Source organism: Protopterus annectens, chromosome 6.part0, assembly GCF_019279795.1.
Source record: "Protopterus annectens isolate FY-2018-M chromosome 6.part0, PAN1.0, whole genome shotgun sequence".
Lineage (NCBI taxonomy): Eukaryota > Metazoa > Chordata > Ceratodontiformes > Protopteridae > Protopterus > Protopterus annectens.
The window spans coordinates 1,716,063,722-1,716,083,840 of NC_056737.1; the positions used below are offsets into that span (position 1 = coordinate 1,716,063,722).

The window sequence follows — 20,119 nt, forward strand, 5'->3', positions numbered from 1 at the left end:
AAGGTAGACACAAGTACTAGAGTGGCTTTTCATCTGTCCTTGATTTTTGCAGAATGGTCTGGTTTCTGTCATATTTTTTGTACCGTTGATTTATGCTTATTACTCAAAGTGCCTGTTGCTCTGTGTTTAAGTAGCAATACGTTAATGACCATCAGGTAAGCTTGGCTGAGATCGTAAGATGCAAGTAAGCTTTAATAAGCATACTGTTAAAGAATTGCCAACATTGAAAGCCTTTCTGTTGTTGCCATGTAGACAATACTTAACTAGATAATGTATAAGCCTTGGGTATTGAAATGCATATGACAGTATTTGTAATAAAGGACAGGATTACATTATTTTAAGAAGCTCATTACACTTGGAGACTTCCAATCATCTCTGCAGGCTTTACCCGTAAACTAAACAGAATGCCAATCGTGTGGTCCATAACCTGTACAGTAATCCTTTTAAGCAATGTATCTTGAGCTTATTTCTTGTTTGCTTTTCATTTTTTACTTTGATCATGTTTTCCCCATGAAACAAGTAGATAGTTGTCAGGCAGCAGGTCTTTTTTGGATAAGAAACATTTTTACAAGTGGGGGCATCAGAGATTTCTGCTTTCAGCATGTTACTTGGTACTTTAATAAAGCTGAATATAAATTACAATTAGAACTGCAGTGCAAGAAGTGGTTTGAGTTGACTGCTGCTTGTTTTTCTTATACTTGATTTTGACTGGCATTCCATTAATGTATTTAAAAAGTAATTTATTTTTTCATGCCTCACAACCTTTTTGTTTCCATCTAGATATTAAGTAAGCTGTCATGCAACCAATGCATTGAAATATTTTTATTCTTCTACACTTCATTTTGTCTTGATTGGACTCTCATAATGACGGTTTGGCACCCAGGGCAGTGTATTTAGTTAGTTTTTGTGGTTTTGAGCATAGCTCCTCCCCTTTCTAGTTAGCCACACCACTTCCCATTGACCCCACCCATTCAGCTGTCTCCAGCAGCCCCCCTTTGATTTGAAGTCACCAGCCGCCACTGCTTTGGCACCAGTCACCTCTGCTCCTTCCACACTGACACCAGCACTAATACTAGCTCCAGCACCAGCACCGGCATTGGCACTGGCTCCTTTAGTTTCCACGTTAGTGCCGACATCTCCTTCTGCACCACAACAGGTCATCTCCTCCTCTTTAGTGCAGAAAACACAAAGTATTCCCCTTCCATTGACCCCTTCTTTGGTCAACTTCCCAATCCCTTTATAGTAAGGCAAGAATCTCCCTCTGGATTTTCTGTTTGCTCCTCCAGGAGTCTCACAGAAGTTGATGTGGTAAGAATGATGGACCAGCTCTTCACAGCTAGGGGTATTTCTTCTTCTTCCTAACCCCCTCTCCATTCTGAAGCAGGGATGTTTTCTCCCAAGATTCCTCTGGTTATTCCTCCTCTGACCTTCTCAGAGGCTTTAGAGCTCCCCACTCTGAATATTCAAGTTCCTATTGCTCCAGCACTGACAGCCCTCTTGTCTTTATTTCCAGACTCTGCTCTGATTTCCTTGGCTCCTTCAAAACTGATGGATTCCCAGGGTCATGGCTCCACTGCAGGGATTTGAGTCAACTCCTGTATTTTACTCAGAGTTGTCCTTACCCCTTGGGACTCTGGCAGCTGGGAGTCCTTCCTTGGCCCCTCGGCTCCGGCCTTGGAGGTTGGTCTCTCAGGGTCTTTCTCAGTTCTGGGCTCCCATCCCTCCTCAGGGAGCTTGCTTTCTAGGTTATGGAGGGAACATTGGCCACCGCAAGCTCTCAGGTGGCTTCTGTTGTATCAGAGTTTCATCTACTGACCCCTATTTACTAGGAGCTTCCACCAACCTCCACAACTGGACAGCGAAATCCAAGGTTGCAGGATATCCCAGTTGAGGACCCCCTTCTTTTGAGACCTCCTCAGACATTCCCACTGAGGAGCCTCCTTGGAAGAAAACATGTATGATGAAACACCTGGACTCCCCTGAAGAGTCCGTCACTGAGAACACTGATTTTGATGATGGGGAGGGTACTCCTCTGTCACCCCCCAAGAAGATGTCTTTTTTGGAGACATTCTTGAGATCCTTAAACAGAGGGGTAACTGGAAGTGCCCTCCTGCTTCCTATAGGTCCACCCAAGGCCAGCATATTTCACCTTCCCCTCTCAGCCAGACCGACCTCCCGCCCCACGTACACTTGCCAATCACACACACATTGTGAATTCTTACTGGTTTTTGTATGTATTGTATTTTATTTGATATTTGAAATTCCCTCGCTCCATGATAGCCTTCCCCCAGCTTTATATCCAAGATATACATTTACTTATTTGTTGAATATTGTCACAAAAAACACTATGCCTGTTAAACATTCCACCCTTCAGTAAATGTTGTGATAGTCATGAATGTTGCAAGCTATTATATGACCTCACTAATTCATTTACTGTAAAATACGAAAATGTTACAAATACTGGCAGTCCCTAATAAAAGAATTATATTGCGCTCATCTACCACGGACAATAAAAAGAAATAAGCTCCACTGTGAGCTTGATATTTTATCTTTTATTATAGGTCATAGTTTGGAAAGTTTTATTTTATTTTATTTTATATCCACACAGCTACGGACTTTTATGGTGCACAATCTGAATGCCGCTTAGAACATTTATTAGTCCTGGCTCAGCCTTTCACGGTTACCGATTTTTTGCTTTATTGGAGTTTCCTTGTACTTCAATAACTCCTCCTTGACTAGTTAGCTAATTGGTTTCAAGTACAGTTTTTGGTATTAGCAAACAGCAACATTTAGGGTGCTGATACATGGCTTGCTACTGCAAGACTTGTACGCTCAGTGCTTAAGAATTAGAATATTGTTGATCTAGGAAATGTGAAAGAAAATTCTCACCCCTGTTGAATGAATGTGCTCAGGTCTGATAGGAAGAGTCTCACTGGCTGACAGGCAGATGGGGAAAATGACCAAAAAAACAAAAAAACAAAAAACAAAATAAAGAAACACATTTCAATATCATTCACACAAACACATGACAATGACAAACCACTACTTGCATTACTCACCTCACTAAAGTTGAATTTACACTCTTGACACTTTGTAAGTAGAACATTTTCAATAAAATGAAATATTTACTTGTTTACTTATTATTTTCATCATTTGTTTATCAAGATAGTTTGTCAGAGCTCCCTTTTCTGCAGAGTCTCTGGGGAAAAAAGCTCCACAATGCTTTTATAATGATTTGCAATATTGGAAAAATGCTTTACAATATCAAAAAATACATAATCAAATATAAATCATTGTAAACATCAGAATATAAATAAATACAGTTGATAGATATAGCCAATACTTTTAAGTTTACATTGAGTAAGATACAACAGTTTCAAGTTGAAAAGAGTTAGAGTTGCTTCTTATGTACTTAACTTCTTTGTTTCTATACTTAATTTCCTAAAATAAAAGTTTTCCCTCCCTACCTGTCATTCATTCACAAAGTTACCTTCCAGTTTTTCATCCTGCATCCAAATTTTTCCTTTCTAGAGGAATTCAAAAGTCAAAAACACGTTTATAATTTTCCTTACCGATAGTTTTATTACATTGAAGTATTTCTCACCAGATATCTAAAGCAGTGGAATAATCTGTCGCTCCAAGTAAGACATCTGGAGGTCGATACCAGAGCGTTACCACATCTGAAGAGTAGGTTTGGCTGGGAATTGATTTTGCACGAGCCAGACCTGTAAGTACAGTAAAGGAAAGAATATGTTAGCTACAAATCATCGGTAAGTAAGCCATATAGAAGAATGATTACAAATGCTAAACATCACAAATGCCTTAACTGGAATTATTAATGTTATGTATGAGATTGTAGTTTTGGAATTTTTGCACTTTAATGGCTGTTATTTATTACTTCATCCCTTTGAAGTATGAGACCTTATGTGCTCTTTATAGTTTATTTTATTTATTAACCAGATAAGTGACCTACAACCTGGGTCCACAAGGGCAGGGGTAAATACAATATATATATATATATATATATATATATATATATATATATATATATATATATATATATAGACAGTTCATATTAATCAGGGGTAAATGCAAAATAAATGCATAAATGTATATATATCTAAATATGTATAGGTTGCTGACATTATGATGAAACATTGTTTCATCAAGTTGCAGAAAAGCCAGTACAGTTGACTGAATCTGATCAAACTGTACTGGCTTTTCCTGAGCAAGGTAAGGCAGGGGTGGGAAATATACCCTTTCCCCACTTCAGTGCAATCTCGGAGTTGGCATATGCACACATATATATATATATATATATATATATATATATATATATATATATATGTATATGTAGTGGGGGGGCTTGTTTCAACTGCAAAAATATGTTTTAGAGTTTTGATATTTTAGATGTTGGCTGTTTTCAGTTCTCTGTGCGAAAGTGTGTGTGTGCGTGTGTGTGTGTGTGTGTGTGTGTGTGTGTGTGTGTGTGTGTGTGTGTGTGTGTGTGTGTGTGTGTGTGTGTGTGTGGTGAGTCTAGAACATCTAAGTGTGAATACCATATATACTGACATGGGAAATCCAAGGTGGTATTCATAATGAGTCAGGGAAATTTGGCCAGGGCATTAGGGAACTTCCCCTACTCTTTTCAGTAAGTGACCTGGAATCCTTTACATCTACCAGAGCTACTACCAACTCAGTCAGATGGAGCCTCAGTTTAACATCTTATCCAAAGGAGGGGACCAGTGGATGTAACTATGTACAAAGTAATTCATCCTGTTGGGGGTCCGATATCAATTTGTGTCTTGGTAAATTCAAGGTGACGTCACGTGGCTAGGTTACAAACAGTCGACAGGATCAACAGCCTAGTATGAAACTATGAAGCTGGTTGTGTTTACTGAAGAACCACATTACTTTATAGTAAGCTATTTTTTTAAAAAAAGACAAGTAAAATCTGTAACAAAAACTATTCACATGCAAAAAAAAAACTCCACTGCTAGCACAATAGCATAGCAGGAATCCATTTTTCTTCATTTAATTCTTTGTTAGCTAATGAAGTTAGATGGCTAATTTAAGTGAACACTTTATCAAACACAATCTGGGTCATAGCCACACAGGAAATGTGGGATACATATTCAGGAAAAAGAACAAGGCAGGTCATTAGAGTGGGGTGGGTAAAGGACAGATCCTTTCAAGTAAAACTGCAGTCTTCTGTATGTCAAGGGGGATGAGGATTTTGTTATTGCCACAGTTACTCATGTTGGAATTTACATATGTCCACATAATCATCTAATGCTTACTTACAAGGTAGAAAAAGGCTGGCACCACTTTTGAAGGGAGTAGGAATTTATCTCAAAGGTGAATGCAATGTTGGATGAAGAAATTTCTTTGTTTGTTGTTGGTGTTGATAGAGATTATGGGATTAGTTTGATTTCCATGTGTTTTTGTCTGTTCCAGACAAAATTATGAATAGTTATCTTTCAGTAACAGACTATATAGCAAAAGTCACCTCCCATTATATAATCTGAGGCCATGAACAAAGACAATTATTTTTCTTTTATTTCGTATTTTTGCTTCAGTCCCCCTCTGAGCATGGACTCTTTTTAGCCATTCTCTTGACCTATTTGTTCCTGCCATGTGTTGAGGCCCTATTCATTACCCTAGGGGCAGGAGGCAAGTGCACAGAGAATGGCACCATCATCCACATGGGGAAATCTGTGTTTTTTGCTTATTTACAGCACTGTGTTCATCTATGCATACCCAGAGATGTCAAAGGGGTGGACATGCAATAGATCACTGCAAAGGGTGTTACCTGCTTTTATGAGTCATACAACCGTTAAAGGCCCTACCTCAACATAAAAACCACCTCCACACAGTCTTTGGTCTCCACCAGGGATTTTAACATGGAGTGTGCATGCATGATATGTGTGACTAACTAACCCCTCCCCTTAAGAGAGGCAACCAATTCTTGTATTGCCGAGCCAGCTCCTACAGTGGACAAGAAGAAAAGAGAGAAATTATTTTAACCATTCTGAGTCACTCAGGCTTCCAAGCCCAAGAATACTATAAGTAAGGAGTCTCCATATTGTCTCATGTTGAATCATATGTTTTATCAGGATCATACAGAGAGAAGCACCATACGCAGTCCGTGCTTAACCACTGTGGCATAGAGGTGGTCTGATGTAGAGGGGTACAATGACAACACTAGAGTGACTAGAAATCCCCTTGGGTGTCACCTGAACCACACCAAAGACCTTTCTTACTAACCTGGCAATTTACTGATCAAAGCAGAAACTTCAGTCTATGATTGTACCTAAGTCCTTAATCACAATTGCTCTCTTATATGGTTCATTCTTGTGTAATTGGTTGCAGAATCTATTTCCCAAAGTGCTTATGTTATATTTTCTTTACTAAGCACCAGCCCATTGTCAGTACACCAGAATGGGATTATATCTAACCTATGCTGAACCCATTGTTGGAACACCAGAATGGGATTATATCTAAGTCATGCTAAAGTACAAAAGTATCAAACTGGAAAGGATAGAAGTAACACATTTATAATCATCAACAAATTATATGATTCAATGACTGCTGATGTCAAGTCATGTCTCTGAGAAAAAAGGCAGAAAAGAAGTTGAATGAGTACAGAGCTCTGTGGGACCCCTCCCCTCTGGTTAATTTAGCTGGTGGGGAAAATTAGCCAACCATCCTCTTAATTTATGTTTTTTTTTTAAGATAAGTTGTATGCATTATTGACCCTTCATCCTTTGAAGCTAGCTGCTCATTCTTCAGAGAAGCTGACCGAGTTTAACAGGCGTAATCTACCCTTCACAAAACCATACTGGTTTATGTACAGAAGAAGTGAACTGCCTGTGTTTTTCGGAACTGCTTCCATCATTATCTTCACCATAATTTTACATATGATACATGACTGATGGGGCAATGGCTTCTTGGATTGGCTATGGAGCCACCCTTATAGTTAGGGACAACTATAGCCTGCTGTCATATGTAGGGGAGAACGTTTTTTTAAATAAGATGTACATTGAATCCACAAGACTAGTTTTGATACTGGTAAGTAAGCAAGCACACATTTTGCCTGGACCAGCTGAGCTGGTATTTGTGACTTTAGATAAGATGACATCTGTTTGGTCCAAGGTTATGTTAACTGTCCTGCCCAAGAGGTACAGCAGTAAAATAACCATGTTCAAAGGATTGCTGAACTTAAGGTTAAATTTACCTACAAAGATGTTTGCAGTTTTTTGCAGTTTGGACTTCAAAGTCAACTCATGTGAATCAACCACAAGTTTTGTTACATGTCTGTAAGGCAACTCTGTGACTGTTTGGCTCTTTTGTGATCACCACACAATGCAATCACAACAGTGGTTTAACAAAGAAGCATTTTGACCAGCATAAAGCAATGAAATTTTTTTTTTTTTTGCAGACGAGTCCATTCCTAATATTGGTGAAATGTGCCCCACCCACCCATTACTTGCACATATACTATCATGGAATCAGCAAGATTGTTATGTCTCAGGGAAAGCTGAAATCCTAGAGGTACTGCAGTCATGCTATTTAAATATAAGAGCTAGGACTCACACACTAGTTGCTGCAGATTAGAATGTTATTTGCCATTGTGACATGTTTAAGTCTGGTTGGCACCCGTAAAAATATTTTTGGTATTCTTTTGATTCAGTAGTGAGTTGGAGTTTAAAGGAAGTCTAGAATTTGAAATAAATCTTGAAAGTACTTTTTTATCTTGATTGAGTTTAATTTTGTTAGAAGTTAGGGGGACCTCCTATATTCTGAGAACTGGATTGCTAACCAGCTACCATCTAATAGCAGCCATAACGGGATCATCTGCATAAGACAGCAGTTGCAGTAGTACCACATGCCAGCATCATTAGCAAAACTGGAAATAGCCCAAGGAAAATGACTTGATCTTCTGCCATTAGTTTAGATGTGCACCACTGGAAATGTTTGTAAAGCATTACTGTCAATATCATAGGTATGGAGGGTATAGCCAGCAACTAAACAAGACAGTGCAGAAGTATTCTTGGGCAAGATTAAAAAAAAAAGAGAGAAAAAACACAGTCCAACAGTCATGCATGTTGATTTGCTGTGCTGAACAACATAATATCAAAAATCTGTGTAGTACAAAATCAGTGAAATGAAAACATTACACCTGACATGAGCTAAATGAACAACATAATGTTTTCTGCTTAACAAATGCTCATACTATTTTTTCATAATTTTTTATTTGGGAGATGTGGTTTAGTAGTGACTGAAACACAAAGTTGCAAACATGGTGAGTTTGTACCCCACCAATCCCGCCTTACATAATATGGACTCTTAGAAAGTTAAGCCAGTATTTTTTGTTATTCTTGACATTTGGAGAAAGAGTTTATCCAAAAAGGGGTCCCTATGAATAGTGCAAGACCTAATCTTTTGAGCCCCAACACCTTGAACAATAAACTACAGTTTATGCAAATCAGTGAATTTTGAACCTCACAGTTGCAGCTTTAATACATTTCTGCAGGAGGCTTTGCTCTCTGTGCATGCCCACACCCCTGCTCATGTATACCAAATCCAAAATCACTGTAACTCACATGGGGGAAGTACCGTACAGTATCGCAGCCACATACCTATCACATTCATGTTTTAATTTCTGCTGTTGCCAGGATTGGAGTTATAGTCCCTGCAATTTCAACAGACAGCCATTTAAAAGTCAATACAAGTATGTGCATGATGAAATATTTCCAGTCAAATTAAATTTCCAAAATGCTTCTGTGCTCAGAATTCAGTTCTTGCTTTCAGATGCTGTTTGGGCAGAGGTTAATAGTTATTCCAGAGAATACATGGGTTTCTTCTGGGGACTTTAGTTTCCATCCATGTCTCAAAGACTTTCTACATAGGCTGACTGACTGGCTGACCCTAGCCTTTTGTGTGGGGTTTCTCTTCCTGAGTCTTTTTTGTCAGACTAACTTAATTAATAAAAATAAAATGAATAATGAAAATAAAATGATTTGCAATAACTGACTTCCCATTTAGGAATTCATTATAATAGGAATTTTTTTCCAAAGTCTAAAAGTCCCTATGACTATTTGTCTTTACTCACATTTGTTTGCCTAGGTCTGCCCTGAATGTTGCTACCTAGAAATATGCTGCTTAAATTTGGAAAATTAAAATTCCACCTGACATAAATAACTAGTAAGACAGACAGACAGGCAGACTCATTGATAAGCAAGCAATTTTGTGTATCTTTAGCTACAAAATTAAAAAAAAAACTCAGTTTACCTGAGCTGTTAATAAATGAATAACTGCCAACTACAACAATTCCCTCTGTCTCAAACTCAAAGAACAGCTGTACTTTTCTCAGAGTGTAGGCTTCTCCCCATAAAATGATTCCCATGGCTATACCATCTAAAAGGCATGACTTAAAATGTTTTTCCTTTTAACTAGTTTCAGTGTAGTTTGGGTTCCTCAGTGTATGTCATGTTGGCTTTGAATGAAATTTCATATTTTTTTTCTCACTGAATCTTATATCATGTTACCCCATCACATTTGAAATTTTTAAAAGATTTTTGTCCAGGACACAACACAGTAAGGTGTTTGAATCCCTTCAGTCTTTTGTTACCACTAAGGTCACAATCTTTTTGAGTCTCAAGGGATTCATATCTTTTTTACTGTAAACTGCCATGTAAAGATAAATATTCATACTCCCACTGGGACCATAAACAAACTGAATCTTTGGGAATTCATACTCTTTTGTATATTTCAGAAACTTGATGCAAATGACATAAACAAATTTAACAATGAGCCATCTAATTCCTAGTTTACAAATCCCATTTTGAGCAATATTTTGCAGTTGAAGAAGAAATGCTTATTATTGCTGTATATGAAATAGTGTAAAAACACAAAATAGGGAATCTCACTGGAAAAAGTTTCGGTGTGTCCAGAGATTCTCAAAGTTACCAGTAATTCTGAGTAGTGCCATTGTAAGTAAATTCAAAGATGATATTGACTGAGAGGGTAGGGCATGACAATTTCACATTTTGAGGGCAGAGAGAGCACTGCAGGTAAGAGTAACTAAAGGCAAAACCCCCAAAACACATAATGATAATATCTCTTCTAATACAATTTGGATTAGAACTAAATTAAAATAAGACATAAACACTAATGTTGGACATTACTGCAGCATAAAACAGCAATGTAAGTTATAATATACGATATCTTTTCAGTTTCTTGCCCTAGTGGTCCTTTAACCACTACATAATTAAACGCCTGACTATGAAGCAATCAGACATGAAGTAGATAACTCTTACACAGGCAAAGAACAGCATTATTAGTGAAGCTGCTACATCGAGGACATCATTCTGCAAATGATAGATGCAGACTGAGAGGGAAATGGTTATATGGAACACTCAGCTCACGACATGTTTGCAGCTGATAGGCTGGGTATGTTAAGAGACATGGAAGCTAACAAAGGTGTGGACTGCGGTATACAACCCCTACTAGTTCACAGTATAGTGAAAGTTGCTCAGTAATTGTCTTTGATGATGGAATGTCAGAAGGCTGTGATTCTTTCCCATCCCAGGTTATTGGATTTACTCTGCAGTGCAGTATTAGAGGGGTGCTGCACTCTTGAGCATGCTGTCCTTTGGATGAGATATAAGCTGAGGTCCCTTCTACCTGAAACGGTGGTAGCTCCAGTGGATGTAAAAGATTCCACAGCACTTATCAAAATGAGTAAGTTTACTTATTATACATATAAAATAAATACAATACCCCTTAATTAAATAAAATGACAAATTTTTACTTGAAAGAAACATGTTAAACAACAAAAACAACATTTAAATAAATGAGTTTTAAAGAAAACACTTGTTCTTCATTATATTCACAAATTTAATCTTCACTTTTTGCCATAATCAATGGCTTATTTTTTACAATGTCTGCTTCTATCCATTTCTTATTGAAGAAAACTTATTTTCTTCTTTCTTCCCAAATTTTACAGCCATTTGTGCACTTTTCCATTTTACCTTGATATTGTTATTTATATCCTGGGGCGGCCACGGTGGTGCAGTGGTTAGCATTGCCGCCTCACAGCAAGAGGTTCTCCGGTTCGATCCTCGGCTGGGGTGCCTTCTGTGCGGAGTCTGCATGTCCTCCCTGTGGTCGCGTGGGTTTCCTCCGGGTGCTCCGGTTTCCTCCCACATCCCAAAGACATGCTGCAGGTGGATTGGTCACTCTAAATTGGCCCTAGGTGTGCGTGTGAGTGTGCCTTCTGTGGAAGGTTGGGCGCCGGGCTGGCAACTCGACACCGTAAAACTCCACTGCCATTCAATGTGCGGACAAGGTGATCCACTGTGGCGACCCCTAACCGGGAAAAGCCGAAAGAAGAAGAAGATTGTTATTTATATCCTGAATAATATCCATACACAATCTTCTTCATATCCATGCAGTTAATATCATTTAACTTTTCTATACTTGTCAAAAATTCCCACAGCTTGTTTTCATTTTACTCTAGGGCACAAATCAGGGCACAGATATGTTTCATAGTTCTGCTGACAGACATTTTAATCACATTCTTATCATTTTCAGGGCACAGATATGTTTCATAGTTTTGACAGACATTTTAATCACATTCTTTTCATTTTCAGGGCACATATATGTTTCATAGTTCTGACAGACATTTTAATCACATTCTTTTCATTTTCAGGGCACAGATATGTTTCATAGTTCTGACAGACATTTTCTTCACATTCTTTTCATTTTCACTTTATAACCATTTGCCCTTTAACTTTTGTAACATTAATCTCCTGATAAAGTCATACTCATCCTTCCATATAAGTCTGAAATCTTTCCATTCTTTTTTAAATATATTCCTTCACATAAATATATCCATATGTCTATATAAGAAAATGTTTCCATTATTTTTTCATACTATTTCCTTCTTTCCTTTTTACTAATCTCTTCTGTATTCAGTTTTAGTTCTATTATCTTTCTTTTATATTCCACATTATCCCTATTTTCCTGATTTTAACCTTATATTATCTGCGATACTTTTCCAAATTTCCACGTTTTACATTTAATAACTGTATAACTGTTTTCTCACTGTAAAATTGTATTGCTTGTAAAATCCAAAATAAATCCAACACTAAGTATACTACAGGGTGATGCATTCAGGTCTTCTTTTCTTTTTTTAATTGGGTTTAATTTTGAATCCCAAATTATTGCAAAGTATTTCCAACACTTACTTTTCTGGAAAAGGTACCAAAGACCCTAAATATCCTAACTTTCCTAATACTACCATACTGATTAAATATATTTTCCCAAAAGTCATCTTAATCACCTGCCATAAATTATTTCTTATACTTCTTCTAACAAACTTTCTCATTTTCTCATTACCACATCATTACTACACGTACTAACATCTAACATTTTACATTTTCTTCTATTGAAATATATGCCTGCATTCTTCATGACTTCTCCAAAACCTTTACTTTACTTTTTGTTGACTTTCAATCCCACACAACTTGACCATTTTCCATCTCTTTCATTACTTCCCAAGCCATCTAATAGTTTTTTGCCACACTGAATACATTGTCTGTGTATGCCATCATTATTGGCATTTTGACTCTGTTCTTATATTAGGGGCGGCTCATGCTATTGGACTGCAGGACTGCAGCCGCCCAGCTGTAAAAAATGAAAGATAAACAGAAATAAAAAAAAAAAAAGAAAAGAAAATAACAAAATAAAATTAGATGAGTCTCAGACCGTCATACGTGGCATTTCCTGAGCTGCTGGTGAACCAGTCTGGAGCATGCTCACAGAATCCAGACTGCCTCACCAGCAGTCTGGATTAAGAAGACAACACTGAATTTGCAAATTTCCCAGAAGTCATCCACTCTGCTTCAGAGGTGTTTGTGTAATGCCCCAGTTGCTACATGGTGGTGGGAAGAGAATAAGGCTTGAATCCTGTACTTTGGGCCCAAGTGACAAGAGCTTGAATTCCCTACCCACCACTATTTGTAAAAACTTTGCAGATTTTTGCCTCGTATTTTTTCTGTTCCTCATAAAAATCTATGGTTTCTGTATTTTTGTTTCGTGACACAGTCAGTGGTGCAGTGGTTCACTGGTAACATTGTTGCCTGACAGCTATAGCTTCTCTGGTTTGATTTTTGGCTGGGGTGCCTTCTGTGTGCAGTTTGCATGTCCTCCTTGTGTTTATGAGGGTTTGCTCTGGTGTCCTCCCATCTTACAAAGACATGTGTCTGGAATGTTTCTCCCTGGGCCTCTGCTGAAAATTGGCTTTTGTTCCAAGTCAGACTTTCCTGGTAAACAAATGTTAAATAAAAATGACAAGCATTTGAATTTCAGACTTCATATTCTTCAGAAAGTACATGGTAACACAAAACCTTTTATTCTAGAAATTTTCAAAGTTTATAAGATGGATATTTGAAATTTGTCCCTGTTTTGGGACTGTATTCCCCCATTATTTGCTTTGTCCATGTTTTTTGTGCTAAGGTTGAGAGCTATGGTGAGAACTGAATTCACTGAATATGTTTGGGGGCTGTATTCCTCCATTATTGGCTTTGTTCAGGTGTTTTGTGCTAAGAGGTTGACAACTATGGTGAGAACTGAATTCACCAAATGGTAGCCATTTAAGTTTCAGTCTTCCTCTCTTTCATAACACATATGATATGGCGTAGTGGTATGTTGCTCTGACTGTTTTGCACAGGGTTCTGGGTTCAATACTTGGCAATGAAATGTATGGTGATAGTATAGCATTTTATTCTAGCAACTTTTCAACATTATACAAACAATGTTTAAAATGTGTCCATGGATTTTGGGCTTTTGTCAACCCCCCCAATAAATGTTGGCTTTTTCCAGATTTTTTGTGCTGCAAAGTTCAGAGATACAGCTGAGTGTCAAGTAGACTTTATAAGAAGCTGAGAGCTGCAGGGGAACAAAAGTTTAGTGCTGCTTATGCTAAGTCTGATTGCATTGTTAATAGCACAACAGGTAGTATGCTTGGTTTTGATGCAGAAGGCTGTGGGGTCTACTCCCACAGTAGGTAGATGCATTGCTGATACTGTACTGTGTTGTAAAGGGGGTGGATGCTGCAGTCCTTTATGGCAAAGATACCTAGTAACTATGAACCTGTTATCAGTTTGCCATCCATTCCCTATTGCAATATTACTAGCTTATCATTTTTTTAATGCGACATAGACAATTTATTCCTCAAGGGCAACAGGCACACTTTTTGTAGATGAAGCAATTAAATATAAAGTTGTTTGCTAGCAGCAACCTCTTCATTAGTTACAGATTTCTTTAATGTGGAATTATTTAGATGACTTTTACTTCTTCAGAGATTGTGCATATTTATTGATAATGGTGGACTGTAGAAGTTTGAGTAGACTCTTATGATGGAAATGTTCTGAAACAGGCAGTTTTGTCATTATTGGTGCATGCATTTTGTTTAATTTTTTACTGGAAAAATGTTCTGAATTGGGCAGTTTTCTTATTATTGGTGCATGCGTTTTGTTTCATTTACTGGAAAAATATTCAAAACAAATTTAAAACGCCCTCTAACAACTGTACTGTATTGTACAAGGAATATAATTTAGTACAATCAGGAAGGTGTATCAAAGAGCACGTGTATGTTTCATATGCAAGGGGCCTATGATTTGAAAACAGCCCAAAGTTAATCTTTATCTGCCACTGGCAAAATGTATTTTCTTTGAATGTGGGTTTCAATGTTGTTTCAATGAATGTGAGTTTCATGGGCAGAGAAGTTTTAATGCTAAGTCTGTTTTCATTGTGAGACTGCATTGCTTTGTTTAGCAGATGTCTCAGTGTTTGTGCTGTAAAATTCACAATAAAACTTTCAAATGAAGTCCAAATCATCATAGAAGTAAAGCAGTATGCACATTAGTGTTTATGGTAAATGGGGTGAAATAGCCAAATAATGGATCATTGGAATGGCTGCAGGAAGGAGGCTCCATTCGACCATGATTTTGTGAGGGGGAAGGGCGGTAAACTCAAAGACAGCCCCGGCTGAACTATACCTCCCAACTGTCCAGATTTTCACAGAATGAATAGATTTTTGCTTCTTATTTTTGGTTTGTTCCTCATAAAATTTGTGGCTTTCTGGCAAATCATGTAGGAATTAACTCACTAAATAATGACAGACACTGAGTTTCAGACTTCATAACCTTCAGAAAAATGCATGCTAAAGTAAAACCTGTTATTCTATCAACTGTCTCAGTTTATACAAGAGCAGTTTTTAGTACTGTTTATATGTTCCCCCAATATAGTTGGCCTTGTCCAGATTTATTGCATTAACAGGTTGAGAGGTACATGCAAATAAATTGCTTTATAGAATTAGGCATAGCCAAACCTCTTAACTGTCTCCAATTGTGGCTCAAAATTTTGCTCTTCTCCTAATAATCCCTCTGCAAAATAGCAATTGTGGAAGAAAACATGGAGGGTTTACAATTAAGAAATAACTGTAATAATCAGAGTTATAGATTACTTTTATTTCAGAAATGCACATAGATTCTTTTATTTTGTTCACTGCTCAAGTTAGCAGTACTAATATTAAAAAAGTTTCCCTTCTTGATAGGTTCCCAACTGTATTGTGTGGCTATTTTATATTTTTGCATCACATTTTTGGTCCATTTTTCATAAAATTGTGTTTTTTGGCAAATTAGTGCAAATCATTAAAGACTGAAGTTAGAAAATAATGACAGACATTTGAGTTTCAGATTTCATACCCTTCAGAAAATTCATACTAATGCAAGACCTACTATTCTATTACCTTTCTAAGTTTATAAGAGCAATATTTAAAAATTGTCCTTATTTTTGGGCCTGTGTCCCACTTCTATGTATGGCTTTGTCCAGATTTCTTGCTCTGAGATTGAGAGGTATGACAAATGTGTCAGGGCCATCACAGTTAGCCAGAGGCATTTTAAATTGTGACATACTTGTTGTACCCCACTCCCCCATGTAGTGACCCTGGATGTGTCCAAGCAAGGCAAGGAGCAGTTATGCAGTGTAAATGTGCAGAGTATACCCCCATCCAAGGTAGACACAAGTACTACAGTGGCTTTTCATCTGTCCTTGATTTTGCAGAATAGTCTGGTTTCTGTCATATTTTTGTACTGTTGATTTATGCTTATTATTACTCAGAAAGTGCCTGTTGCTCTGTGTTTAAGTAGCAATGCTTTAATGACCATCAGGTAAGCTTGTCTGAGATTGTAAGATGCAAGTAAGCTTTAATAAGCATACTGTTAAGAATTGCCAACATTGAAAGCCTTTCTGTTGTTGCCATGCAGAGAATACTTACATAACTAGATAATGTATAAGCCTTGGGTATAGAAATGCATATGACAGTATATGTAATAAAGGACAGGATTATTTTAAGAAGCTCATTACATTTGTTGGAGACTTGCAGTCATCTTTGCAGGCTTTACCTGTAAACCAGACAGAATGCCAGTCTATTGTATGTGGTCCATTACCTGTACAGTAATCCTTTAAGCAATGTATCTTGAGCTTCTTTTTTGTTTGCTTTTCATTTTTTACTTTGATCATGTTTTCCCCATGAAACAAGTAGATAGTTGTCAGGCAACAGGTCTTTTTTGGATAAGAAACATTTTTACAAGTGGGGGTATCACAGAGCTTGCTACTTTCAGCATGTTACTTGGTACTTTAATAAAGCTGAATATAGATTACAGTTAGAACTGCAGTGTAAGGAGAAGTGGTTTGAGATGAGTGCTGCTTGTTTGTCTTGTACTTGATTTTGACTGGCATTCCAGTAATGTATTTAAAAAGTAATTTATTTTTTCATGCATCACATCCTTTTTGTTTCCATCTAGATATTAAGTAAGCTGTCATGCAGCAAAAGCATTGAAATATATTTTTTTTCTTCTACACTTCATTTTGTCTTTATTGAACTCTCATAATGACGGTTTGGCACCCAGGGCAGTGTATTTAATCAAAGTTAGTTTTTGTGGTTTTGAGAATAGCCCCTCCCCTTTCTAGTTGGATGCACCGCTTCCCATTGACCCCACACATTCAGCTGTCTCCTGCAGCCCCCCTTTGATTTGAAGCCAACAGCCGCCACTGTACAAATTCCTCTTCTTTACATTTTTATCACATTACTTATTCTAATATTCATTATTAATGCAAATCACAAACTTCTTACAGGATACCCTACCCTTTCCCATTTTATAACCTAAATTTCATCACTCTCCCAACTATTTACCATCAAAACAAAAGGAAGGGGACGTTCCCTGGTATTCTGGCCAAATTTCCCCTAGTCCATATTAATGCCACTTTGGATCACCTATTGGGAATAACTGGGTCAAAAAAGTGTAAATAAAATAAATAAAATATTGAGTATGGTGGTGCATTTTTCATGTCTATTTAGCACATTTGGGGTCACTGATATGTGCCTACTGAATAACAGGGTTAAAATATCACACATCATTTTAGTTCAACAGCCCTAAAAGTATGTATAAACATTTTCATAAGTCTATTTAATTGTGTAATTAATAATCAGAAACAGTATCAACAAAAATCTAATTTATATTCCCAAACAATGTCTGAAAAATTATCCTTTCCCCTACCCTACATGTTATCTTTTTGTATGTACTATCCAGTTATTTTAGATTGTTCCATGCTTAGGTGCTTAGGCATATCCTCTGTATATAAAAATACTTATGTATTTATCTTTGTCTTATGTATTCTATAATAGTGAATAAATCAATTCCATTGTCTAAACCTGCTGGATTCAGGGATTCATATTTATGTATTAAGTGATTTTTGTCTTATCAATACTTTATATTTTAATGTTTTGGCAATTTTAAATGCAGTGGGACAAGTTCAATATTGAGCATGTCAGCAATCTGTTTTTTTGGATACACAATATATATATATATATATATATATATATATATATATATATATATATATATATATATATATATATACACACACACATGCATTTTAACATTTTGTGTGTGAAAACCTTTTTTATAGATTTTTATGAACCATCTACTATGTAATCCACTATCTTGGGGTGACAATATTAACCTTTCATCTTTTGGTTTAAATTCATCCTGTATAAGCCATTTCCATGACAACTCTTAGCCAATGTGTGGCTGTTCCAGCAGATCTCTATATTTCTTGCTGTAATTGTGATATTTTCACTTATCTTTATTTTTTTCTGATCCTGTTCTTCCTTTTGCTTTTTTGTATTTTCTGTTGCCATCTGGTTTTTATCCATGTATAGATGGATTTCCATGCCTGCTTTTTTTCCTAAAGGCTTCTACTAACCTAAGCAAAAGAGGTCATTTTAGACTTAATTTGGACATGTTTTAGAACTTTCACTATGTTTAGGTTCATAGGTTCATAGGTAGGTACTAGGCTATCGGCCCTATGGCCCATACAAGCCTAGCCAAAAAAATGTACCCTGGCTTTCGCCACCTAAGAAAATTATTTTCCTGTGCCCCTGTTTAGCAGAGCCACAGAAGTGATCCCCGGGGTGAATTTTCCATTTCCCATCCAATCATCAAGATTTTTCTTGGAGTGCCAACGAGGAGCTCTGTTTGACATAGATAGGTAGTCTGTTCCAGAGTATGGGAAGTCTCTGGGACAGGTATGACAATGTCAAAAAATAGGTATGCAATCCCACAATCATCGACCTATATGTATAGTCAATTTAAAGGAGGTCCATGCCTCCTTCAGACTGAGGAATATATATATATATATATATATATATATATATATATATATATATATATATATATATAAAATCTTGGCAAACATTTGTTCTTGTATATCACTCGATGGGCATGGAGTAATTTTCTTGTTCTCTTGTCAGCCTTATAAAGCTCTTCTTGTGGCCAGTCAATGACTCCAAAGCTGCAAGTGAAAATGAGAAGAGCAAGTTGATTTATACCATGAAGTTTACTCCTAGATGTTAAAGCAGTTTTTAGTATTAATTTCAGTCTTGTAAAATACCATCTACTGAGCTTTGTTCTCATTTGTTCATGCTGTATCATTGACTCTTCATCTTTTCTTAGATATTTGTGCATGCCTTCTTGTTTCAAATCTTTTATACCACATTCCTCCCCGAGTTTTATATTTTCTTGAGTCTTCAATTTTCCTCTTTCAAATCTTGCTTTCGCACATTTGTTGAGATGAAATTACAGTCCTATGTCATCTGAGAAGGCTTTAACAACTTGTAACAGCTGTTTCAGGTGTTTATCTGATGAACTAGATAGTTTTAGGTCATGTGACATGGGCTGTTGAGTAAATGGTCTGACAGATTGAGAACAAGGCAAAACAGTAATGGTGACAAAGAATCACTCTGAAATATTCAACACTGGATTTATACAACCTAGAGAGAAAATTGATCTTTTTTGTGGTTCATCTGCATAGTGGTTTGCATTTCTTCATAGTAACTGCAATAACATTTACCAATGTGTGATTGCTCTTGTACACGTATAAACATCCTATAATCCAGGAGTGAGAAATACTATCAAATGCTTTCTTTAATCTATCCATTTCATAGCGCGATTCCTGTTCTTTTTACAGGTCTTTTGTTCCTTATGGATCTCTTTTATTCCTCTTCTGTTCTATGGCCAGAATTGGATGTTTATGTAAATGACTATATACTCTATCTGCATCAGTTCATCTATATAATTTATATGTTGTTGGGAGACAGGTTATTGGTTGGTAGTTCTTAGGGGATCTGCAGGTTCACTTTTAAGTATGAGTATGGTTTTCCCCATTGTTAGCCAGTCTAGTGTCATTTCAGGGTGTACATATAAATTGTTTTTAATCAAGGATAAACCACATTGCAAAGATGTCAATACTTTTAACCAAACATTAGGTACATGATATGGACCCAGTGTTTTACAGTTGGAAATCTTTCTTAACTTTATCTTTATCTCAGTAGGAGTTTTCTTCATTCCAATCCATATTTTCAATAGCAAAGTGTGTTAATTGTTCTTTTACTTCTTTTTTCCATTCAGCTTCCTTATTATGCTCAACTGAGTCTTCATAGATATTTCTCTAGAATGCATTAATATCTTTTTTCTTGGTGGTATCT

The 20,119-nt window shown here is 36.8% G+C and overlaps 1 protein-coding gene across 1 annotated transcript in view; it reads right to left on the reverse strand.

Annotated features, from left to right (window-relative positions):
* Positions 1–20,119, reverse strand: part of CDK15 (cyclin dependent kinase 15) — a 1,846,298-nt gene that overhangs the window by 686,697 nt on the left and 1,139,482 nt on the right. Inside the window, exon 9 of the mRNA XM_044075109.1 lies at positions 3,605–3,725. Within this exon, the coding sequence (XP_043931044.1) occupies positions 3,605–3,725 (121 nt within the window). The remainder of the gene's footprint in view (positions 1–3,604; positions 3,726–20,119) is intronic.